Consider the following 24,801-nt stretch of genomic DNA (forward strand, 5'->3'; position numbering starts at 1 on the left):
AAAAGCTAGGCATGGTGTCCTAATCATGTATCAAAGGGGGAAGGTTCAGAAAGGAAGATGGGGGGGGGGGGGAGAGGGAGGGAAGGTGGCATTGGGTACGTGATTTAAACCAGCTTTTGGCACGATATGCAAATTAGCACCCATTTGTAAAAAGCCCACGAAGCTCTGAAAATTTACAATTAACCCCAAGGAACTGGGGAGGAAAAGGGAAAACCTCAACCTTTAACAAATGCATTTATAGAAAAGATCCCACATCTAAAGGGGGAGTTACCATAATCTTAAGCTACAGGAATAACTACACCAAGGAACCTGCATGGTGGTTGCCATTGCCTCTGCATGATTTCATAAAACTGCAACAGTATTATCTCTACTCTGCGCATGCACGATCGGGATCAATCAATAGCCACAGTTCGTCAAAAGACTTGTCTTCCTGTTCATGTTCAAAATAACATTCGATTCAAACAAGTTGTTCCGAGATCATAAAATGACAAAACAGACCTGAAAACCGCTCAACATGCATCGGGTAGTACATGTTGGATCATTGATTGTCATCTCAACTTCGAACCCTACCACTTTAACAGTTTTGGGAAACCATGGCAGGGAATAACTTCAGAACTGATGTTAAGTGCCTTGAGCTTGTCTGAGATCCAAGCTAATTCAAGATGGTCGCAAAAAACAAACAATCCATTAAAATGCAACGCTAAGCAAAACAAATAAATCAGAATCACCAACTGATACAAACTCGTTTTTATTTCTAGATTTGGAAAACAAATACAACATTCCACAAAATAAATTGCTCTAGTTTAACGCAACAGGTTGCAACTCATTAAGTGATCAATTCTTCTGCTTCAGTCTCCCTCCCCCCCCCCCCCCCCCAAAAGGGGGGTGGTGGAGGGAAAGTCCATTCAAGCATAAATTCAACATAGCATTGAACATTCCCATTTTAGAAAAGGAAAACTATTTCTTCTGTGACTTTTGTGCAGATTTTGTTAATTTACTCGTCAACACCTTTTTCTCAACAGCCTTGATCACCCCAACAGCCACAGTCTGCCGCATGTCCCGCACAGCAAACCGACCTGGAAGTGAAAGGTGAGAGCAGTGCAACCCATGGACAAAGTCTGAATAAATGGGGAAAAAAATGGGACCACCATGACCAGCAAGCAGATGGGAAAATGATTATTGGGGGAAGAAAGGTCCAATAATTTTAATGCACCACAAATTTGCAATTCACTCAGCAGCTGCATATCACTGGACAAAAGATGCAATTTGGAGAATGAAACACGTTGGTTGCCTCCAGTATTAGAAAATAAAGTTGCTTACATTTGCCATCTACCTGAACATTTAATCAGATTGAAAAAGTGAAATCTTACTAACTTTTGCAAAAATGCCAAGGTCTCAGATGCAGGTGAGCAAAATTGGAGCTCCTGTGAAAGTGTCAAGCCATTTTAAAAGGACCAAGGACTAGCTCAAAAAAATCAAAGGGAAAAATAATCTGATAGTTTGTACAAATGAAAATACTGGAGGGAATAAAGACCAAAGCTGGTATAAAATTTCAGGGTCAGAACAGCACCACTTTGATCATACAAAATCAGGAAATCTCGCTTTGGGAGGCACAAATGCAGTTACATTCGGTAAGAAACTTACCCAGCGGTGCATACTTGGAAAATATCTCCACGCACATTGGCTTCATGGGGGTCATTTCTATCATAGCAGCATCACCGGATTTCACAAACTTGGGGTTATCTTCTAGTTTCTTTCCAGAGCGTCGGTCAATCTTCTCCTTCAGTTCAGAAAACTTGCACGATATGTGTGCGGTATGGCAGTCCACCACAGGTGAATATCCAGCAGCTATATGCCCAGGATGGTTCAGAATAATAACCTGCAAAAGGCAAATCTTGGGCAATTTACCAAATCAGCATGTTAGCAATCGATTACACTATGCAAGCGCTAAGAGAGAGACACAAAAACAAACAAACAAAGAAACAGGTGAATACCTGAGAGGTAAATGACGCCGTTTGCTGAGGAGGGTCATTTTTGCTATCTCCCACCACATATCCTCGATGTATTTCCTTCACTGAAATGTTCTTCACATTAAAGCCTACGTTATCCCCAGGAAGAGCTTCCTGCAGTGCTTCATGATGCATCTCCACAGACTTGACCTCAGTCACCAGGTTACATGGGGCAAAAACCACAATCGCACATGGCTTCAGCACACCAGTCTCCACTCTGCCAACTGGTACGGTGCCAATACCTGGTCACAATTGGCATCAAATGTCAAGCAAAAACCAAGATAAAATTAAAATCACATCACATCCCATCCCTTCCAGCATCTAACCTCCAATCTTGTACACATCTTGCAAAGGTAGCCGGAGTGGCAGCTTAGTTGGGCGTGATGGAGGCTGGATAGAATCTAAAGCAGCGATTAAAGTCACACCGGTTGAATCACCACTCTTCCTAGATATGGTCCAGTTCTTGAACCATGGCATCTACAAAACATTGTTTCATTCCTGTAATAGTCAACCCAGTCAAATTATTATTATTGTTTTTAAACAACTCGCCCTTACATTTTTGCTGGCTTCCATCATGTTGTCCCCGTGCCAGCCAGAAATGGGCACGAAAGCAACAGTTGCCGGGTTGAATCCAATCTTCTTCACGTAACTGCTTACTTCCTTCACAATCTCATCGAAACGCTTCTGGTTGAAAGGAGGCTCCGTGGAGTCCATCTTGTTGACGCCAACGATGAGCTGTTTAACTCCAAGCGTGTAGGCGAGCAAGGCATGCTCACGGGTCTGCCCGTTCTTTGAAATGCCTGCCTCAAACTCTCCGGTACTTGCAGCCACGATGAGCACTGCACAGTCTGCCTGCAACTCAGTCATGCCAGTAAAACCAATCAGCACAGTAAAACGATGGGTAAAAAATTAGATATGTTGCCCATTTTGGTTATTACAGCAATATTCAAATCAGGACCTACACTAGGTATATCGCTGGTGACTTGCAAAAAACTGGAAGGGGGGTGGGGGGAGGGGCAGGGAAAGTGCTGGATAGGGACTTTGGAAACATCTGGACCAATCAAAAGAAGAAATCTTAGAATCGATTTTGTGCAATAATTCATTATAACCAGCATCTTGCAATAATTTACACTAACTGGAGGAAGTGCTGTAGATTTGAACAAATATTTTGCAGTAAAAGAGTTGAAACCAAAAAAAGAAATTATATATATATATACATATGCATAAACACATTACTATTATTATTACTAGCCGAAACCCGTGGAACATCCACGGAAGGGAGGATGTGGTGTATGGATAGAGTGTACCATTATGGATGGCATAGGGGATTTGCTTGTCCAAGTAAGAGTTAGGAAGAAAGATGAGAATGAAGAGTGCGTATATGAACAACGACAGGGTAAAGCCTGTAAAGCCTACTTTGATAATCATGAACGGTGGCAGATGCAGGAGTTGGTGAAACGAAAGGGGTGTCACGAAACGAGGGGGGGGGTGGGGGCGATCATGACCTACCCTACACCACATGGCCTACACCAGTTGAGATCATGGCCACAACGGAAACAACTGGATAGGTAGGGCCTAGGCCTACTTTTCGTCACTCGGCGAAGTACACTTTGTTTTAAGCTTTCAGAAGCTGAAGCCTTATTTATTGCTTTATATGATACTGATGGGCTGCTGATCGGTTTCACTTCGTTGTAATCACAGTATATGGAAGAAATTATGGTAAACCCACCTGATGAGGTTAGCGTACACCACGATCGACGACACCGGCACAAATGCATGCTCAGGATTGTCCACTCAGTGGACGGCTTGATGTCGCCTTCGACTGTCCAATCAGCGAACAGCTTGCTTCGCCTTCACCCAGCAGACGCCAATAAGATGGTGTCGTATCGGCAGTTAATCGGATGCTTTTGGGCCCCAACGTCGGCTAATTCAGATTTTTCGAGTATGGCTGTACGTGATAAACAAAGAGCGCGGTTCGTAGATCGTAAATCCATTAGTGCCGTGGGCATCGGGTCACTGGGTGAGGTGTAAAAGGGATAACAAAGTCGAGTCCTTACGCTATTATTATTATTTTATTTTTTTGCATCAAGTCAAAGCTCATGGAAGACTGGAACAGAACGGATCAGGGTGCAATAAAATTACAGGTGATGGGATTCGAGCAGTGTCCCAAATACAACTCCCGACCGAGTAGTTTAGGTGGTGATATCAGCGACCCCAGGTCCAATTCCCAGCATGCTGGGCTGAAAGACCAAAAGCTAAACGATCAGTGTTTGGGAGCTTGCACAATTTTGCGGGGGAAGACGCAGGCAGGCAAAGACACCCTTTGGTAGATGCTGACATAACCCATTTATCCTGTGATGGCAGCATAGGCAGCCAACTCTGAAAGCCTGGCATCTCAAGCACTCACCTCTGGCCAGATTTGTCCAGGGTCAGTTTACCTCAGATGAATGAAGCAGATGCGCAACTGTACCCACAATCAAGTAATCGCTACCATTTGGCCGGGTAAGAACGTTACGTGTTGCACTCCATCGTCTACAATTTCAATTATTCACCGAGACCAATATTGCCCCAGGAGCACCACCTCAGATCAAACCCGAACAGGACAAGTCACAATACTAAATAAACAATCCAATGTTTTTTTTTTTTGTTTGTTTTTAAATACGCAGCATAATATATCCTGGTGTTGGCTTAGCGGTTAGGGTGCTAGCTTGGGGTCCTAGGATCCTGGGTTCGAATCCCGGTCGATCGCTGAATTAACACTAGGGGGGTTGACTCAGCCTGTCATCCTTCCGAGGTCGGCAAATTGAGTACCAGCTTGCTGGGCTGAATGATCACAGTGTGTACCCCGATTTAGAATAGGTACACCATATCCCTGCACATCGTAAGAGGCGACTAAGGGTTGGTGTCAGGAAGGGCATCCGGCCATAAAACATTGCCTCAAACAGGGAACCATGATCGTCATGGGGCCCGCAAGGCTAACCCCTGCTCTAGCGGGGAAAATGGCCTTAAAACAATCATTCACACAAGCCCTCAAGCATGACATTGGCAAGAGAAATGGCAGTTGGGGAATTGGAATGGGGAAATTCAGAAAAGGGCAAAGCAAGCAATACTCATAAATTTACAGCACATTCCCACTTATCCCATACACACCAAGCCCACCCTCAGATGCCTTACAAACTTAGACCTTTTACAATAAATGCATTTTTTCAAGCATTGAGTATTGCGCTGCAATACATGTCCCCTACCGGCAGTCTGTCGTCCAGAAAACTGTTGGGGAAATTACCAAAGTTCAAAGTGCCATAACTTTGTCAAAAATGATCGAAACGTCGTGAAGTTCGAACTTGATCTGTAAGCTATCATGAGGAAACCATGTCCCAAGTTTGAAATCATTAGCATTAAGAGTTTAGAAAAAAAGTCCAAAAAACTGTTCTTTGAGGGATGGACCGATAGACAGAGGGACGGAGGTGCAAACCTATAGTCCCCTCTGGTGTACACTGGTAGGGGACTAATAAATGGATCCAGACACCCAAAGATGGGCGAGAAAAGTTGTCTTCCTATATATACGTATCTTTCAGAAGCAGGTTGAAGCTGAGATCACCCACGTATCTGACTTGCCACCCACACCCTTTTCCTCTGCTTCGACAGCACCTAGGTTGGTTGTATGCGCTTGCTGGATATTTACTGGCCGAAAGCCATTGTCTGCAGGTATCTCTAATGCCACAATGCGAGGTGGCAGCTACCAAAAAGGTGCTCTTTTGTGTGAAAGATGCATAAAAGTCCAGGAAGAAAAGAAGTCAGAAAGAACGTCAGTAAGTGACAAAAAGCCGGAAATGTGAAGCATGGGAGGATTTGTGCACGTGTCAAAGAGCACAGTGAGGAAAAGTACGATGAAAACCCTGAAGTCCACTCAGCTGTTTCCATGTAAAACAGATAGTGTTCCCTTTATTGCCATGCCCCCTCTCCCTCCCTCAGTTCCATGACCACCTGTTTAGCACAGGTTTTGCAGAGATTGGCAGCCCCTCCACCCCCCACGCTGACTCCGTCACAGCAAACCTGGAGGCCAGCACACTTCCAATACACCATGCAGCTCGAGCCCAAGGAGGGAGAAGTGAGACAGTGGTTCCCCGGAAGTACTCCAGCATGGAAGGGGAACTGCAGATTATAACGGCGTGCTAAAGGTCCAAAACCTTCCACTCCCTGTGCTGGCACATGATGTGAAGTCGCCCATGGGTCACGGAAGAACAGTCACCAGAGGTTGATGTTTGGCCCTTCTTTGAATCGGTTAAATACAAAGTACTATTTTCAGTGCACGACTTCATTATTTATTCTGACCAATCGTCCCCAAATAACTAACCAAATGTTGTGCCTATATGGTTTGGCCTAAAGGGACATCAATTTGTGCCACCATTCTCAAAAAAATAATAATAATAATACCCTGCACCCACAGCCAACTGTGGATAAAGGAGGAAATGCTGACTGCTCAAGCCACGTCATGTCACAAAACGGACAGCAAGTGGAGGAAGCACCAATCCTTCATGAGTGTTGGACCAGCCTACCAAGGTGATGCGCACCATTGCACGTCAACGGTTTGGTCTAACCTGAGGAGGTGCAAACATTTAAAACATTATATTAGCTGTCATAGCTCAAAGGTCTGGACAGAGTGGAATTTACAGCAAATTATTTATCATAATTTACACAACTTCCTCCAGTTAGAAGTACTAGGGGGAGGTGGTAGGAGAATAAGGACCCTCTGCACGCAACAGAAACTCCAACTCAATTGCATACCTGAGAAGTGCCTGTGATCATGTTCTTGATAAAGTCTCGATGGCCTGGAGCATCGATGATGGTCACATAGAACTTTGGAGTTTCAAATTTCCACAAGGAGATGTCAATTGTGATGCCACGCTCTCGCTCGGCCTTCAGCTTATCCAGGACCCAGGCATACTTGAAGGAGCCTTTACCCATCTGCAGGTCCAGCAACACAATGATTGTAACTGCCTCCAAGTTCATAGAAAGCATCATCAAGTCAGTACAGCTGCTGTGATTAATTTATACATGCACTAACGGAGCAGGGCATGGCATCGTGCAATGGTATTGTTACGGTCCAGGTCTACTTCGAGAGGATTAGCCTCTGTTCCCTCCTGAATTTAGCGGACCTGAAGCTACTGTGCACGAATAACTTCATACTTTGGCAGGTTACGATCGCAAATTGGTCTGTCACACGATGGCAGGGTCCAGTCTTCCAACACTGCTTACCTGCATGACGTGACTGTTTCAATCGGGAAACGTACCATGCCCTCCGGCGGTACACCACTTTCCTTTGTTCCTGGATGGAAATTGAATTGGCCGAGCAACCGCTGGTGACCATAGGGCCGATACTAACTTTGTTAGGGCCGATCGATACTCTGGGTGCGAGCAATGGTGGACCAATGAAAGAAAAGACATTCACGGACAGAGGGAAAGGAAAGGTTAAAGATTCCATTTAATTACAAGTATTTACAGTGCAAGTTATCGATCGGAAAGAAAAAGGGACAAGAAGCAGAAACTTAGCTTAATCTATGTCTTATGACGATTACAACAAATAAACACGACGTGGGCACCTAGCCCCACATTCACACGAGTGGGGGGGGGGGGGGGGCGAACATTGTGATCATGTCAGCAGCAAAATGGTTACAATGTTACCAGCACCTTGTCGCGATTCACCAACGAGCACAACACCAGAAAAATGGCCGCCTCCAGCACAAAAAGGCAAAGGCGATTCCCAGCACAAACACGAGCAGGTAAAAAGCATCAGGGACTCGGCAGAACGAGTGCGTCGGGAACCATGCAGGTAAGAGCCGGTAAGAGCCAGTAACACGTGGAGAGAGAGAGCACGTCGGATCTCATGCAGAAAGTCTGATGACCACGTGCAGAGTGAAACCAGCAGGCACGCACAGAGAACAAAGTCATGGCCTCGTACAGAGAGTAATCGTGCACACGTTCAGCGAGAGGGAGCATCGAGACCGGCTGGCAGGCCACGTGCGCAGAGGGAAAAACAAAGTCCAAGGCCTTTCCAAATGCCCCTCCCAAGGGTGGGGGCTGTTTAAGGTGTTTTGGGCTGCTGATTGGTGGTGTCGCTTCCCCTGCCCCCACAAGCCCTCTCCAAGGGACTTTTACCTGGTGCAGAACCCAATAGTCTTGGGTGCATTTGAAAAGTTCCCCGTCCAGAAAATGTTGCTGGCATCCACCCTCGAGGCCTTTGGCCCGTCTTCTGTCCTTAAAGACTGAATCAATATCTGGATGCAATCTTTGTGCATCTGCCTGGCTTCCGCTTATGAGTGGAAGGCCTGTCTTTCCCTCCCCAACGCATAACAGCATACTAACCCATATAAGGGGAAGGGACTAAGATAATGTTCTGCTTTGAAACAACTATTCTAAGGGAATTGTATTGTGGTTGCCATTCCTTCTGAGCAGTTTCCCAAAACCACAACAGTATATTACACAGCCTACTAAATATACCAATGCGGTACAATTCAATACAAATTAACATTTTTGAAACCAATTTCATGCGAACTCAATTTATGGGAAAAATTTTTTTCCATAAAGTTCATACAACAGATAAAAACTAGGTGAGCATTTACAATCACTATCTGGATTACTGTCACACAAAGCATGATGCCCTCTTAAAGGTCCTAAACACGAGGCACAGACTTGAGCCTTGCCCAAGGTGCAGCTGCAAACAAGTTGTGCCAAAAGGTCGAAAAGGAAAAGTGTGAACATTGCCATTTGTAGACATTAGATAGCCAAACCCAATAATTAGGGTCATAGGAGCAATTCCCTGCAAGATAACAGGCACAGCCAGGGTTGCCAACTAAAATTTTGCCAAAGCTCAGCAAATGGACCAAAAGACACCAAATGTTTTTACTTCTTCAGAATCGCCTGAGGGCACTTTTCATTTTAAAAACATAATTTTGGAGTTTTACAAAAATAGAAGGTGCTCGTATGTCAAGATATGGATACGCTCTTTAACATCGATATCGTTTTTTCGCTCGTTCTCATTTATACACTACCCAAAGTATATTTCGCTCGTTCGTTTATATATCACCCAGTGTGTTTTGCTCGGTCTCTTTCCTGAGCCGCGAAAAGCGTTGGTCATTTTGATAATGTCTTTAAGTTACCAATCATTTCGATTGTTTGTCAGACACACCCGTTCTTCGTGTGTGTGTGTGTGTGTGTGTGTGTGTGTGTGTGTGTGTGTGTGTGTGTGTGTGTGTGTGTGTGTGTGTGTGTGTGGTGTTGTACTGCAGCTTTCTGATGTGGAATTTAATACACCAAAATCAGTCATGATCCGTGTTGATTAGGCTAATTAACTATAAATAATCCAGAAGAAATTCCCACGTTTTAAATATGCATCATGTTGGTGTATAGAAGGCAGTGGCATAGATGGAGCAGACCAATACGTGCTTCCACAACATGACATTCCAAAATAAATAAAAACAATGATAATTGTGACAAAGCATATATTTATCAATACTAAATATTAATAGTGGCATCATTTGGCATCAATAATAACGAACGGAACATATAACCCATTCCCTCCCCCCACTCCCCACGCCCTCCAGTGGCCATGCCCAACAGCCCAATCACATGATCCAATCGTCGTGACGGCATGCTCGTTGCAACTTCAAAAATATGCTCCAACATGTTGTGCTCCAAAAGTATGGGGAAAAAAAAACAAACAAAAAAAACAAACAAAACATTTATGTGCCACGCCTTGATATGAGTAGCCCAACTTTTGACGAGGGGAGTGGCAGGCAAGTCCAAAGGAGCCCAATTGGGTGCCTTTGGCACGGCGTTGGCAACCCTGGGCACAGAATTCCCACAATTACTAATAGTCAAGCAGCTAAGCAAATGGATGTAGCCGTTCTGGACAAAAGTGCTAAATTTTCCCCCACATGCTACCCAGAGCTTTTGCTCTCCATTTTTGGGAGGAACCACTTCCTCCAAATAAATTATTGCGGCCATCTTGGATTTTTAAAATGGCATCATGTAAAAACTTATTTCAATATCTCAGCTTCCAAGTCACTTAGGATCATAATTTGGCATCTAAACATGCATTTTCACGGTCAAGGACTACAACTACACCATTTAGGATAGTGTTACATTGGTTATTTGGTCAAAAATAAAAGGCTTGTTCATGTAAAAAAACAAAAAAAAAAACATTTCCCAGGCAGAACAGTTACATCAACAGAGGAAAGAAAAATAAGTAAAACAGATGGAGAAGTTAAGTGACATGTTTCATAAGGATGATTATTTCATAAGGATGATTTCTTAAGAAATTAATAATTTCATTTATTTTCAGGTCGACTAGCATGGACCATGTGCATGATCTGTCAAGAAAAGACTACAGAGCTTCTGAAATGCACACAATGCAAAAAGAAGCAGGAACAAGTCAGAACCAAACAACTTCCTGAATAACAAAATCTTTCAGAGCACTGGCCACATTGCCAGTGGTGCTTAACTTTGGAGAAGAAATGACTAGGTGAATTGGTCCAAAACCAGGGTGCATGGCACAAATCTTGATATGGCAAGTTCAGCAAAGAGAAGTTGGAGAGAGCTACCAAAAAGTATGACAAGGATAGGGCACACTGGGTTAAACTGCCTCGGCACCAGTCGATTGACAAAATGGTCTGTTTTGTCAGAGGATGGACACCTACATTAATTTAGAACACGGAGTGGATGAGACCATAAGACAGATGGCTACCGAGCTGCAGGAAACAGTTAATGGCTAGAATAGAAGGTGGCGATCTCAAAGCACTCGAGGCTAAAATATCATCTGCAGTGCTTAACATAACTACGGAATCAATACAGATCACTGATGCAGCAAAATGAGCAGGAATCGTGAGGCTCTTCTGAGGAAAAGATGAAAAAGGCAAGAGCATTTGTGGAGCCCTTTACTCATGTAGAAAATGGGACCTTGTACTTCAAATTTTCGGTCTTACATCAGCTGTATGAACACAAAGTACGATACCTTGGTGTTGAGGAGACTAAAAACCCGATTCAAGGAGAAAGTTCAGCATACTTCCCGCAAGCACAAGAGCAAAGTAGTGGCAAAAATTAGATTTAGGTATTTTGAACATTGTATGCAGCAAATGCTAAAGCAAGCCATGGCATGCGATTATGAAGGTGATGCATTACTGCTGGCTAAAGCCAGAGTTATGTTTCTGCGAAGATGCATGTAAACATCTCTGCGTTTCTCTGCAGAGGCTCACAGAGGGGACAATACGCACACCTCCAAAATCTCAACTAATCGCGCGTAGCTGTGGTCATGTGTGTCAAAAAACGCTGATTGGTTGAGCAGGGAAGTATATCCGGTAGCATTGGGGCCCAGACAAACAACTAAGATAAAGAACCAAAACATTCAAACGGAATGTTTACACTTTTACCAGAGGTGGAAACGGGTTTCCATTTCTGGGTTCTTCGTTTTCTGTACATTTAGTTTTAGTAAATGTGCCTGCGCTGTATTGCATGCGTTAATGTTACCTGCAAGTATGTTGGCAAACACCCATGCATGTTTGCAGACTCGCAGACGCAAAAGCATAAATCGGCCTCAAGGCTTGCAAGATAGTGCACAAATATATTGTCAGCTACAACGGTTTCCACTTTGATGGCAAATTTCCTTCTGGTTGTCAACAAGGATCAGGGCAATCTACTCGCAATACCCTTGTGTGTCTATGCTGTTGAATGGTGCTGACCTGAAAGACCAAGATTCCACAGACTCACAGGCAAACCTCACAATCTCAGACCCATTCTCTTAAACTTCAAGAAACATGCATCGACTTCTGCTAAGTGTCGGCATTCCCTGGACAGGGAACCACCATTGCCGCTGTACATTGGAATTAAGATTCACAGAGACCAGGTCAAAAAAAGATCACAGCTATACGACTTGGGTCTCAGTGTAAGTTATGACAGTTCTTCAGCTTGAGAGCCAGATTGCGACTGCTGTCTGTAAGAACTTTCAGGGCAACGGAGCTGTGGTTCCTGCTCAGCTGCAATGTGGACTGTTTACTGTTGGTGCGCTTGAAAACTTGGATCACAATCCTTCAAGTACAACTGACAAGGGGCCATTTCATGGCACAGGAATCAGTCTGTTTCAGTTTCCCACTTCGTCTAATTTGGGAGAGAAGCAGAAAGACAGACTGCCTTTGGCCGATACCAAGAAGAATCACCAGTTGCCAGACAGCTTCACCACAGTGCCAGCTGTGACTTTGAAGACAGCAAAAGGGTCAGTCCCACAAATGTCAAATGCATCAGCACCAAGACGGACAACTGCTAGGTGCACAATTGAAGGAGAAGAGCTGGCTGGAGCATGCTAGACAACAGATGGAGAAAGATAAAGTTGAAAAAGGTGACATTACCTGGTCAGCATTCGATGCAAGATGCATCAGCAGATCAGCACACCACCCTTACCCAGCTCTTGATGCTTTTCTATGAAAAGACAACTACTGCAGCTATGATAAAGCATGGAATCAATATGCTACATTGGGCTACAGAATTTCTCAATCCTGGACAGATACCAGTTTATAGCCTTTGATGCACCATTCTATGCTCTTGCCCTGTTCACTCAGTGGAACTGGCCTGACACACAGAGGATACATTCAAAGCAATGTTTGGTGGCCTGCACAGAGATGGCGATGTGGAAAACGTATGGTGACTACTTGGAGGGATCCGGATGGACCAATGCGCTGACAAGCTAATCTTACAATTTTGGCACCACCCACTTGTTTCTGAAGGCCTCACATCCGACCAGAACAAGGCATACTCACCAGGTGACTGCTTTACCACTGGCAACGCTCCAGGATGATGCTTAAATGCACACCGAGGGAACAGTGATGAAGCCAAGGGGGCGTGGAGGCAGGAAATGGTACAGAAGTCTCTGGTCATCGTCAACGTGTGGCCCTGAATGGGTTTCTCTCATCTCCCCTTCCTGTTCAGGCTGGAGTTCCCCAAGGCAGTGTTCTGGGCCCTGTGCTTTTTCTGGTCTTCACCAATGATCTGACTCTTGAAAATCCTCTGTCTTTGCTGATTACTCCTCTCTGCCACTCCATACCCCATCCCTCAGATCGGCAGCCTGCAGCCTCCTCACTCTGCAGACCTGGACAAAATCACTGGTCAAACAAGTGGAACATGTCTTTCAATCCTGACAAATCTCTCGCTATGTCTCCAAAAAGACCGACTGGACAAACCTCCCATCTACTTTCTGAACAATCCATTCCAAGAAGTTCTGGCACTCAAGCTTTTGGGTCTTGCTATCTACCATTATCTTTCCTGGGAAAACCACATTTCCAAGCTGGCCTCCAAAGCCAGTCCTCCGTCTGGGCATCCCCCGTCATGCGAAGTCCTTCCTTGGCACACCTGAGCTCCTTACCACATATAAGGCTTTCATCCGCAGCACAATGGAATACTGTTCTCCCCTCTGGGCTGGTGCTCCTACCTCACACCAAGCTTGTCTTCACGGTTGAAACCAAAGCTTTCAGAATTGTTGGAATCTCCGGCGATGAAGCAAACTCCGAGGGCCTTTCACTGACAACGCAGGCAGGTTGGTCGTCTTTCTACCTTCGACCGACTCCTCTCCGGCCTAGCTCCCCCAGCTGTCTGTGCTCTGTCCACCAAATATTCCTAGGGGACGTACAAGATATGCCAGCAACCCTCTGAGGGTGAAACTGCCAAAATCAAGACCCTCTGCTCACCTTCACTCTCATTCCTCTTTTCCCCCACCTCTGGAACAAAGTCCCTCACTCTTCAATCCTACTCCTCCCTCCAGGTCTTTAAAACAGCTGTTCACTGCCATCTCTCATCTTCCCCTATCCAAAACCTTGATCTTTTCTACCCCTGTTAATTCACCCCAGATCCACTTTTCTGAAATAACTTCTTTCCTTGAAGTCCTAGCAGTGTCCATGTGTTTTATACCTCTCGCATCCCATGCTTCTCTCCCCCCCCCCCCCGCTTCCCTTCCCTTCCCTACACCCTCCCCCTTCCCAACCCCCACTCCCCCACTCCCCCCAAAGATCGCCCGATGTCTCTGCTCTCTACTGTTGTGCTTGTGTACTTCCTTCTCTCCCAATCTTGTCTCCCGCTCTCTTGACCATGTTTTTTGTCAGTTTGTTTTTACGCGATTAATGTTAGCTCTTACACAAGCCTCAATCTTGTATACACGCGTACACATACGGGATGCTTTGGATGAATCTGTGGTGCACACGGTGCGAACAGTACATAGTCTAGGAAAGTATCAGTATGCCAAATATTACAAAGTAGTTGTTATCGATCGCACATCCTCCATTCATGAGCCGATCAAGAAGAATGCCCTTCTTCAGTTGTCCACAGCCAAAAGCCAAGACCAAACAAGTGGGAAAGATCTCCCTACACTCAAGGATGATGTTCTGTTCTCACCTGTACATCATGATGCAGCACAGGTTTCGTGACACGAGTACATTCTTCAGCCATGAGAACAATCCTTTCCCAACCTTCACTATCTGATGGAAAATTGCACTTAGGAAAGAAATCCGATCTGTTCTTAGGAAAGAACATTCTGGCCAAAGACACCCACAATGATCCTCCTGATTCCATTGACATGAAGCTTCTTGATCGAGTTGCTGTGGTGCACTTGCTCCCCACTACCAACACTGACATTTGAGTATGCTGATCGGGGCTTTGTTCCATAAATCCTAAAACTAGAAAACTCCAAGAGTCGATATAGTATGGGACACATACATCCCCAGCAGCATCAAATAATCCACTAGAGAAAAGAGGAAAGGGTGTTTGGAGAAAGGTTGCGGGCAAGAACAAGCTCCCAGAAAACTGTGCAGACCTCTTACGGGACCCAGCCAACAAACAGGAACCGTTTGCATTCCTTTACAACAAGATTGCCATTGTGGATTGCCCTGAAGAGAAGGAAATAATCACATCTGGTGTCACAGCTATTCTTCAAGGAACCGACCCATGGCACCATGTGATCATGAGGAAGCGAACACCAGGCTGCTGATCCACTTACATGATGCTCTTCAGAATGACTACCAACTGTCTGGTGTGCACTGTTGACACTGATGTAGTGGTGATTCTCATTGGCAAGTTCAATCACCTGATCACCCTGGGCCAAGATGAGCATTTGGGTTGCCTTTGGTCCGGGCAATAACTTTACACATCACCACATTAATGATATCTACGAAGACCTGGGTAGGGAGAAATCCCTGGCTCTCCCTATCTTTCACAGTTTCACGGGATGCGATACGACATTTGCATTCTTTGGAAGCAGCAAGAAGTCAGCATGGGAGGCTTGGAACTGCTATCACGATGCGACTTGTGCCTTTACCTACATGGCACTTCATCCTCACACAGAAGTAGAGGTTGGTGCTCAAAATTTCCAGCTGCTGGAACACTTCACTGTTATCCTGTGTGATAAGACCGTGTGGATGAAGCTAGAAAGGAGCAGTTTTGCCATAATGGGGAAACAGTGACTTCCCCCAACACAGGATGCACTCTTGCAGCACACAAAGCGAGTTGCATATCAGGCAGGAATAAGGTGCACCAGTTAACAGATTGAACACGCACCTACTCCAGAAGGTTGGGGCTGGACTCTCGAGGACAGCAATACATGGGTTCCTGTGTGGAACATGTTACATGCGGTCTCCAAGGCCTGCAGTGAACTAGTCAAATGTAGCTGCAAGATTCGAAGTGGATGTGGCGCAAGGTGTGCATGCAGAAAGGCACGCCGGAAGTGCACCGAGCTCTGCAGTCGTCACCGAGAAGTAGGCTGGGAATAAAATGCATGTGCAGTGGTGTGTGTGATAAGATAGTCACATTTACAGTCGATATAGTTAGTCTTTGCAGTATTTTCAGTGACTATGGTACATTAACAGTATTCCGGGGTTGTTTTTTTTTCTCCAAGTTTTATGTTGTTTCTTCTTTGTGTGAAGAAAAATCGTCTGTTGCTTTTCTAAATGGTATCGTATTCCTTGACCCAGAAAAAGCATGTTTAGACACCAAGATTGTGATCCCAAGTGGCTTAGAAGCCAAGATACTGGTAGATTTAGGTTTTTACATGGCGGCCAGCTTGAAAATCCAAGATGATCCAATCCAATCCAAGATGGCCGCCATAATGTATTCGGAGGAAGTGGTTTCTATCAAAAATGGAAAGCCAAAGAAACGGGCAACATATGGGAAAAAAAAATTGGCGCTTTTGTCCAGAACATCCATACCCATCTCAAATCCGGTCCTAAGCTACCTGACTAACAAACCTTCGCGGTAAAAGCACCCACCTCATTGGCCTCCTTCTCAAACTTCTCGATGGTTCGCTTGTCGATGCCACCACATTTGTAGATCAAGTGGCCTGTGCTGGTGGACTTGCCAGAGTCCACATGACCAATAACCACGATGCTTATGTGGATCTTCTCCTTACCCATGACTGGAAATAGATCTCAAGCACCCACAAGATCGAACCAACCACTCGCAAAGACGGCAACCTTCCATCAAAAACAATAGAATTAATTAATAACGTCTAAGATCAAAGCAATTTTAATTGAACCACAAACCGATAAATTAATTATGCTTGTCGTCTTCATCGATTTAAATAAATAAAACAGCACTTACCAAGTTATGGAAGGGAAAAAAAAAAGTTCTCGGCCCACTGTACAGGACAATTCTCGGACGCCCAATGCTAAAGAGAGGCCAAGTTACAAACTACATTTACGGTACAGCATCGTAGTCAATTTGAATGTTTGAAGCGCACTTATAGTTTACGAGGCCACACCCTTCATCCCGCCAGCCAATCACCTGAGGCTGAGGGTATCCTCAAACGTTTGGAATTATTAGGCAGAAATTAGCTCGAGTTCACATCAATTACGCGATTAACTAGAGAGTTCATAGAACATGTTTTCTCACACAGTATTGAAGTTTATACTTCAATTTTTAATAAAATCGTGATTTTATAGATCGTTAAAAAATTCCACAACTTTAGCGCTGTAATCAGTGTCCTACTCCACCTTATACACCACCCTTAAATTATCATGACCAAGTGCTGTTAAACTAGAGGATCTTGAAAGTGCAAATAAGGCGATTTGTGTTCTACATTATTCAAGTATGTAATTCAATCTAAATAAAATAAGGACTGTAAAGTTCGTATAAAAAAAATCAATTCCGGAAGTTTACCACCGTTGCGCCGCATCTATTATCCCGCCAATATCTAAAACATTACGGTAGTTCGTCATGCCTGTTGGTTGTGTCCATTCTGACATCCTTATAAACAAAACATTTCCTGTTTGGAATGATTTTAAATTTTCTTTGACAGGCAAGCAAAGTGAAGAAATTATTACACAACTGTATGCGCATGCGCAGTTGAGGACTACAAATATCTCCTTTGCGCATGCGTGGTCATTACGAATTCTGAGCCAAAACATAAAGCATAGTACTGTAGCGGCTGCCGCTGGGGTTACACAATCGCCTTGCACCTATCAAGGACGCGGAGCGATCACCAGGCCGGGCTCGTCCAGGACGCCCGGGCAGGCCCGCGCTCGACTTGCCAGGCCTCGGTCGGGACGCCCGGGCAGGCTCGCCCTCGGCTTGCCAGGCCGCAGCCGGCCCGCGGGGCCACGCCCCCTGGCGCCAGGCCTGGGCAAACCCCCTGGCGGAATAGATATATATTGCCGACCGTAAAACGTTTTTCCCAGAGTGCCTGAGTGTTTGATTCTAATAAAGCAGCTCAGATGAATTCAAGCTTTTTGTCGCGTCCATTCTTTCGATCGACGTGGGAGCCACAGCTCCTTCATTGGTGACCTACCGACATGGACACGGCAGTCGCCCTTAAACTGCCTACCTTCTGGGAGGCTCACGCGGCGGTTTGGTTCGCACAAGCGGAGTCCCTGTTCGCCCTGCGGGGCATCACGGCGGACGACACCCGCTTCCACCACGTGGTCGCTGCGCTCGGTTCAGCCACCGCCTCCGCGGTTTGCGGCCCCTCCTTGGTTGCGGCCAACGGATCGACTATCCGCACCTTCGGCCCGCGCAACGTCACCCTCTGCTTCGGCGGCCAACGCTTCGCTTGGACGTTTGTAACCGCCAACGTGCCCATGGCTCTGCTCGGCGCCGACTTCCTCTGCGCACACGGACTGCTGGTGGACGTCCAACGGCGTCGTTTAATCAACGCTGAAACCTTCAGCTCCCTGGTATGCACATTGAGCAGCTCCGCGCCGACCGAGCTGGCATGCACCGTCCCGGCGGCGAACGAGTTTGCTCGCCTGCTCGCGGAGTTCCCGGCCCTCACGCGGCCGACGTTTTCGGCCGTCGCAGTACGGCATGGGATCGAGCACCACATACCAACCACGGGCCCGCCGGTCTACGCCAGGGCCCGCCGCCTCGACCCAGCCAAGCTTGCCGTTGCGAAGGCCGAATTCGACGCGTTGGAGCACCTCGGCATCGTGCGGCGCTCCGATAGCGCGTGGGCCTCGCCACTGCACATCGTGCCAAAGCCGGGGGGTGGATGGCGCCCGTGTGGCGACTACCGCCGTCTTAATGACGCTACAACACCCGACAGGTACCCGATCCCGCATATCCAAGACTTCTCCGCCCGTCTGGCGGGACGGGTCATTTTTTCAAAAATTGATCTCATACGGGGATATCACCAGGTACCTGTCAGGGCGGCCGACGTCCCTAAAACGGCAGTCATCACGCCGTTCGGCTTATTCGAGTTCTTGCGGATGCCGTTTGGTCTCAAGAACGCGGCTCAGGCGTTCCAGCGCTTGATGGACGGCGTGCTGCGTGACCTGCCGTTCCTTTTCGTTTACCTGGACGACATCCTCGTCGCCAGCACGTCCCGGGCCGAGCACCTCCTCCACCTCCGAACACTGTTCGGGCGCCTCAGCGAGCACGGCCTCATCGTCAACCCGGCCAAATGCCACTTCGGCACGACGGCCGTTGATTTTTTGGGCCACCACATCACCAAGAACGGGGCTGTGCCGCTGCCAACCAAGGTCGAGGCCATCACCACTTTCCCGCGTCCCCGCACCATAAAGGCCCTGCAGGAATTCCTGGGAATGGTGAATTTTTATCACCGCTTCGTGCCCCGCGCTGCTCAACTCATGCGGCCCCTCTACGAAGCCCTCCGGGGCAAGCCGGCCAAGCACGACATCGCCTGGTCCGCAGCAATGGATGCGGCCTTCCAAAGCTCAAAGCGGGCCCTCGCCGACGCAACACTGCTCGCTCACCCGGTGCTCAACGCTCCCATCGCCCTCACCACGGATGCCTCCGACTACGCGGTGGGCGCCGTACATGAGCAATGGGTGAACGGGGTTTGGCAGCCACTCGCTTTTTTCAGCCGGCAGCTCCGGCCGAACGAGCTCAAATACAGCACGTTTGACCGGGAGCTCCTCGGTCTACACCTGGCCGTCCGCCATTTCCGCCACCTCCTGGAGGGCCGACCTTTCACGGCGTTCGTCGACCACAAGCCGTTGGTTTACGCCATGGCCAAGGTCACGGAGCCATGGTCGGCCCGCCAACAGCGCCACCTCTCCGCCGTGTCGGAGTTTACCACGGACATCCGGCACGTCGCCGGCAAAAACAACGCCGTAGCCGACTGTCTTTCCCGGGCCAGCGCGAACGCGGTCCACCTGGGCGTGGATTTTGCGCTCATGGCGGCGGACCAAACCACCGACACCACGGTGCAAGCCCTCCGGGCGGCGGACACGGGCCTCCGCCTGGCCGACATCCCCTGCGCGGACACTGTCCTGCTCTGCGACGTCTCCCAAGGCCGGCCTCGCCCCATCGTGCCCGTCACCTGGCAACGCCGCATCTTCGCCTCCCTCCACGGCCTTTCCCACCCGGGCCGGAAAGCTTCCCAGAAGCTGGTGTCGGCGCGTTTCGTCTGGCACGGCCTTCGTCGGGACGTCCGCGATTGGACCAGCGCCTGCACCGCCTGCCAACGGGCCAAGGTCCACCGACACACCCAGGCCCCGCTGGCACCTTTCACCGTGCCCGAACGACGTTTCGACCACGTCAACGTGGATCTGGTGGGCCCCCTTCCCCCATCACGAGGGTTCACACACCTGCTCACCATGGTGGACAGGACCACCAGGTGGCCGGAGGCCGTTCCCCTCGTCTCCACCACCACCGCCGACGTGGCGCAGGCCTTCATCGCCACCTGGGTCGCTCGCTTCGGCGCACCGGCGGACATCTCGTCAGACCGCGGACCACAGTTCACCTCCGAGCTGTGGGGCGCGGTCGCCCGCAACCTGGGGGTCAAGCTCCACCGTACTACGGCCTACCACCCCCAAGCAAACGGGTTGTGCGAGCGATTCCACCGCTCCATGAAGGCCGCGCTCATGGCCGGCCTTCAAGACGGCGGTTGGGCCGACCGGCTGCCGTGGGTCCTTTTGGGCCTTCGCACGGCCCCCAAGGAGGACCTCCAGGCATCCACCGCCGAGCTGGTCTATGGCCAGGTGCTACGCGTCCCGGGCGAATTCGTGCCCGACGCTACCAGCCCCTGGTCCGCAGCTCGCCAGCGCTCGGACCTCCAGGAGGCCGCCCGACGGTTTGCCCCCGTGCCGACATCCCACCACGGTGACCCCCAGTCCTACGTCCCCCCAGCACTCCGCACCGCGGAGTATGTTTTTGTGCGTCACGACGCACATCGGCGGCCACTCCAGCCGCCGTACGACGGGCCCTTCCGGGTGCTGCGACGGGACGACAAGTCGTTCGTCATCGACATCGGCGGCAGGTCGGACCGGATTGCAGTGGACCGCCTCAAGCCGGCGCACGTGGACGTCGACCACCCACCACGGGTGGCCCTCCCGCCGCGGCGAGGCCGCCCCCCGTCCACGGTGCCCCCCACTCGACCGCCCACCACCTCACCGGACCCCCTCCCACGACCCACCAGGGGTCGCTTCGGCCGGGTCATCAGGACCCCCCTCAAGTTGACCCTGCCGGTGCAAGTCGATTCTGGGGGGACGTGTGTAGCGGCTGCCGCTGGGGTTACACAATCGCCTTGCACCTATCAAGGACGCGGAGCGATCACCAGGCCGGGCTCGTCCAGGACGCCCGGGCAGGCCCGCGCTCGACTTGCCAGGCCTCGGTCGGGACGCCCGGGCAGGCTCGCCCTCGGCTTGCCAGGCCGCAGCCGGCCCGCGGGGCCACGCCCCCTGGCGCCAGGCCTGGGCAAACCCCCTGGCGGAATAGATATATATTGCCGACCGTAAAACGTTTTTCCCAGAGTGCCTGAGTGTTTGATTCTAATAAAGCAGCTCAGATGAATTCAAGCTTTTTGTCGCGTCCATTCTTTCGATCGACGTGGGAGCCACAGCTCCTTCAGTACAACGGTTTGGTTGATTTCCTATTCATTCTCCGATTCGTGTTCAAAATGTAGCATTAGATTGAAATAAGTTGTTCCTCAATCATAAACAGACGGATGGACGGACGCGAATCGGGTGTGTAACTCCATTTTTCGCTTCGCTTGCGAATGAGGTGCGTTTTGTGATTTAATTATTTATCCACCTGAATATTTTATGTTTTACGTTGAAAGAAGCATTATTAAAAGTAGTTAAAGCTCCATAACTGAAGGATTGATCTGTTAAAAGGTCAAATGCGAGGAAGATGGAGAAGAAAGTTTTGTAAATGGGAGCTCGACGTTGCTGAATGACGTCATTCCTGGACAGGTGAGAGACCCACCGCCTGAGTTGATGAGTTGAGGTTCAGAGTTCGTGATGTAGATAATAAATTTGGATTTGAGACACTGAGGCCTGAGGGTAACGCCATGATATAGAATCTAATTCCTTAAGTTTGTGAATAAAATTAAAATATTCCTCCATTTGCCACGAACTTATTCACCAGGATGACAGCTTGTACCTGTACCGAGATTTGAACGGCTGAGGCAAGTGTGCATACCCCCAGGCCATCCTGCCATCTTGCCTTTTTCTTGACAGGGTGGGCTGGCTGCTGAGGGTTGAGTATATAGCAATAAGAACCAATTTGACTTCACTGTTCCAATACTTTACTATGGAGGACACTATATGCGCGTGTCGATCTAAAAAGGAGACCAGAGCAGGAACCTCAAGGCCAAGAGCAGCTGTCAGCACCAAAAAGCCTCCCCCGGATGGACGGACATGGACTGGCTACCTTTGACCCATCTCGTCGTCCTGCACCCTCACCGTCCCCACCTCCCCCAATGCCTCCGCCTCTGTCCTTAACTGTGTGGACCTCAAATATCCGTGAGGTCTTTGCTCCAATCTAACAAATCTCTGATAAATCAGACGTTATCTGGTGACCAGAATCCTTCCTCCCAGAGGATGTGCCTGACTCCTTTGTGTCTCTTCCCGGCTATTGTCTCCTTCGATTTGATAGGTATGAACACCATCCCGGCGGCAGAGTTTCATTTTACATGAAGAACACAATTCTGCCCGTAGTGCTGATCGTACACCTCCCAACCCCCAGAAGAATATTTGGCTGTGACTTTCCCTCTGCTCCTATCTCTTTATCTGGGTGTCACAAATCCATCTACATCTCTCACAACATGGACCAACTTTAACCACTCATCCCAACTCTCTCTTCCTCATATGTGGAAGTTTAAATCGTCATCATGCCAAGTGGCTGGGTGTTGGTACCTCTTACCAACCATTGCACTTCAGCAAAGGACATATGTGACTCCATGGGATTGACTCATTCTGTGAACCTTCTGAGCAGGATTTCTCCCAATAGCTGGGCGGCTTAGCTAAAAAATTCGGATCGATTGTGCCTTTTCCCTTAAAAGCATGAAACTTGGCACATGGCTAGAATACCCGAAAAGAAAGATTTTTAGTCCAGGGGGCATCCCCAATTTCACCCCATATGGCGGCCATCTTGAAATTCAGGATGGCCGTCATACAAGACCTATTTTGATGAATATCTCCATAATTAGAACAGATATCAAAATGGTTGAAGTGCCTATACCTACATTTTTAGGGTCTAGGAATCCAATGGCAACATAAAATCCAATGGCAACATATTGGAACACCCACAGTTCCAATACTGGAGTCACGATGGCATTGGAGAACAGCATCCTGACCTTTGTGCGCTCATTGAGGGAGGCTGACTTTGAAATGTACTTAGATGCTTTATGGGAGCTTCTTCCGTGGTTCTTTGCTCTTGACCATACGCACTATGCAAGATGGGTCCCAGTCCATTTGCGTGATATGATGGACTTGCACAAGACACACCCTAAAGTTCTGGATAATTTCCGAGCTGGCATGTTCACGGTACAAAAGACCCAACGCAAATTTTCTTCAATTGCTACAGATCATGCACATGAACAGAACAATGCACGTATCAAGGGAGATGGAGGAGCTGTGGGTCTGCTGGACAATGCCCATGCTCTGCAAAGATGGATGGTTGCAGGTCCAGAGGTCTCAAGGGTGATTGATGAGTTTGAGACTGCACAGGAGCAACATGAAAGCAAAGCGCCATCACTGCATCATGATCAGAATAAAAGCACCCAGATGACCTTTGACAAACATGTCAGATCACTTGTATCAGTTATCGAGGAGCTAGGTAATCCATTTCTTGAAGAAACCGCTGACCTTTTGGTCTTTGATGAATCCAGGAAACCTGGATGAATTTTTCCGTCATGAAAATCAATCTTTCCCTCCATCTCTGTCCAAGGATGGGAAGCTTCGACCTGGTACAAAGAGCGACCTTTTGGACTGCTTAGAGGAACTTTCACCATCAAGCACACAGATGCCAGAGGTGACATGTGTCATACTTGACGGGGCAGTAATTGTTCAAAAGCTAAAGCCCGATGTTGGCACAGTCAAAACATTTGGCGAATATGCCGAAAAGGTCTTCATCCCATTTGTTTTCTCACAGTACAAATCTGCAACCCGTCTTGATCTGGTGTGGGACCGTTACCTACCTACCCGACAGCCTTAAGAGCATGACCCGTGAAAAGCTTGGCAAGGGGGTTCGCCGACGAGTAGATACCTCAGTTGCAATTCCTGGACAGTGGCAGAACTTTCTTCGAGTTGATGAAAACAAGCGTGAACTCTTCAGCTTCCTTTCCAATGAAACAATTAAATCATTTGAAGACCAGCGCAAGGAGCTAGTTGTCACACTTGATACAGAGGTTCTTACTGCTCCACCACGCATTGATCTAGAATCACTCTCCCCGTGCACTCAGGAAGAGGCAGATGGTCGGATGTTCCTACATGCTGCTGATGCAACACAGAGAGGGCATAGTAAGGTCCTCATACAAACTGTGGACACAGATGTTGTCGTGCTTGCAGTTACAGCATCCCAGAAGCTTTCAGTGATGATATGGTTACAATTTGGGACAGGCAAGAACATGCGATTTATCTCTGCACATGATATAGCCACAGCTCTTGGCCCTGAGAAATCTAAAGCCCTCCCCATGTTTCATGCACTAACAGGGTGTGACACTTCTTCAGCGTTTAATGGGCGTGGAAAGGTAACTGCATGGAATGTGTGGGAATCATTCCCTGAGCTCACAGAGGTACTAGCAGAAATTTGCCACCAGAGCACAGAGATAACTGAAACCTGCATGAACGTCATTGAGAGATTTGTTATTCTGTTGTATGATCGCACAAGTACTGCTACTGACATTAACATTGTACGAAAGAAACTGTTTGCAAAGAAGGGCAGACCTGTGGAATCAATTCCATCAACACATGATGCCCTTGTGCAGCACGTAAAGTGGGCAGTATACCAAGGCGCACTATGCTGGGGACAAGCATTGCATGCTAAGCCTGATCTACCAAGCCCCACTGAATGGGGTTGGCAAAAA

General features: G+C 48.0%; 1 protein-coding gene across 1 annotated transcript; it reads right to left on the reverse strand.

Moving 5' to 3' along the window:
• Positions 1-732: 732 nt before the first annotated feature.
• On the reverse strand, positions 733-16,729 carry LOC137432594 (elongation factor 1-alpha, oocyte form-like). The gene is made up of 8 exons (XM_068124643.2): positions 16,635-16,729; positions 16,304-16,507; positions 6,795-6,974; positions 2,565-2,861; positions 2,336-2,486; positions 1,995-2,251; positions 1,645-1,879; positions 733-1,076 (listed from the first exon to the last, which is right to left on the reverse strand). Exons 2-8 carry the CDS (start codon positions 16,445-16,447, stop codon positions 958-960), a joined length of 1,383 nt encoding a protein of 460 aa, XP_067980744.1. The 5' UTR covers positions 16,448-16,507; positions 16,635-16,729; the 3' UTR covers positions 733-957.
• Positions 16,730-24,801: the final 8,072 nt, after the last annotated feature.

The sequence above is a fragment of the Myxine glutinosa genome, chromosome 8 (assembly GCF_964187855.1).
Source record: "Myxine glutinosa chromosome 8, kmMyxGlut1.1, whole genome shotgun sequence".
In the NCBI taxonomy this organism is placed as follows: Eukaryota; Metazoa; Chordata; class Myxini; order Myxiniformes; family Myxinidae; genus Myxine; species Myxine glutinosa.

Coding starts and splice junctions, on each gene's coding strand:
- LOC137432594 (XM_068124643.2), bottom strand. CDS start 16,447: ATGGGTAAGGAGAAGATCCACATAAGCATCGTGGTTATTGGTCATGTG. Junction 2,487..2,564: donor TGATGGAAGCCAGCAAAAAT/GTAAGGGCGAGT, acceptor AATGTTTTGTAG/ATGCCATGGTTCAAGAACTG. Junction 1,077..1,644: donor TTCCAAGTATGCACCGCTGG/GTAAGTTTCTTA, acceptor TTTCACTTCCAG/GTCGGTTTGCTGTGCGGGAC.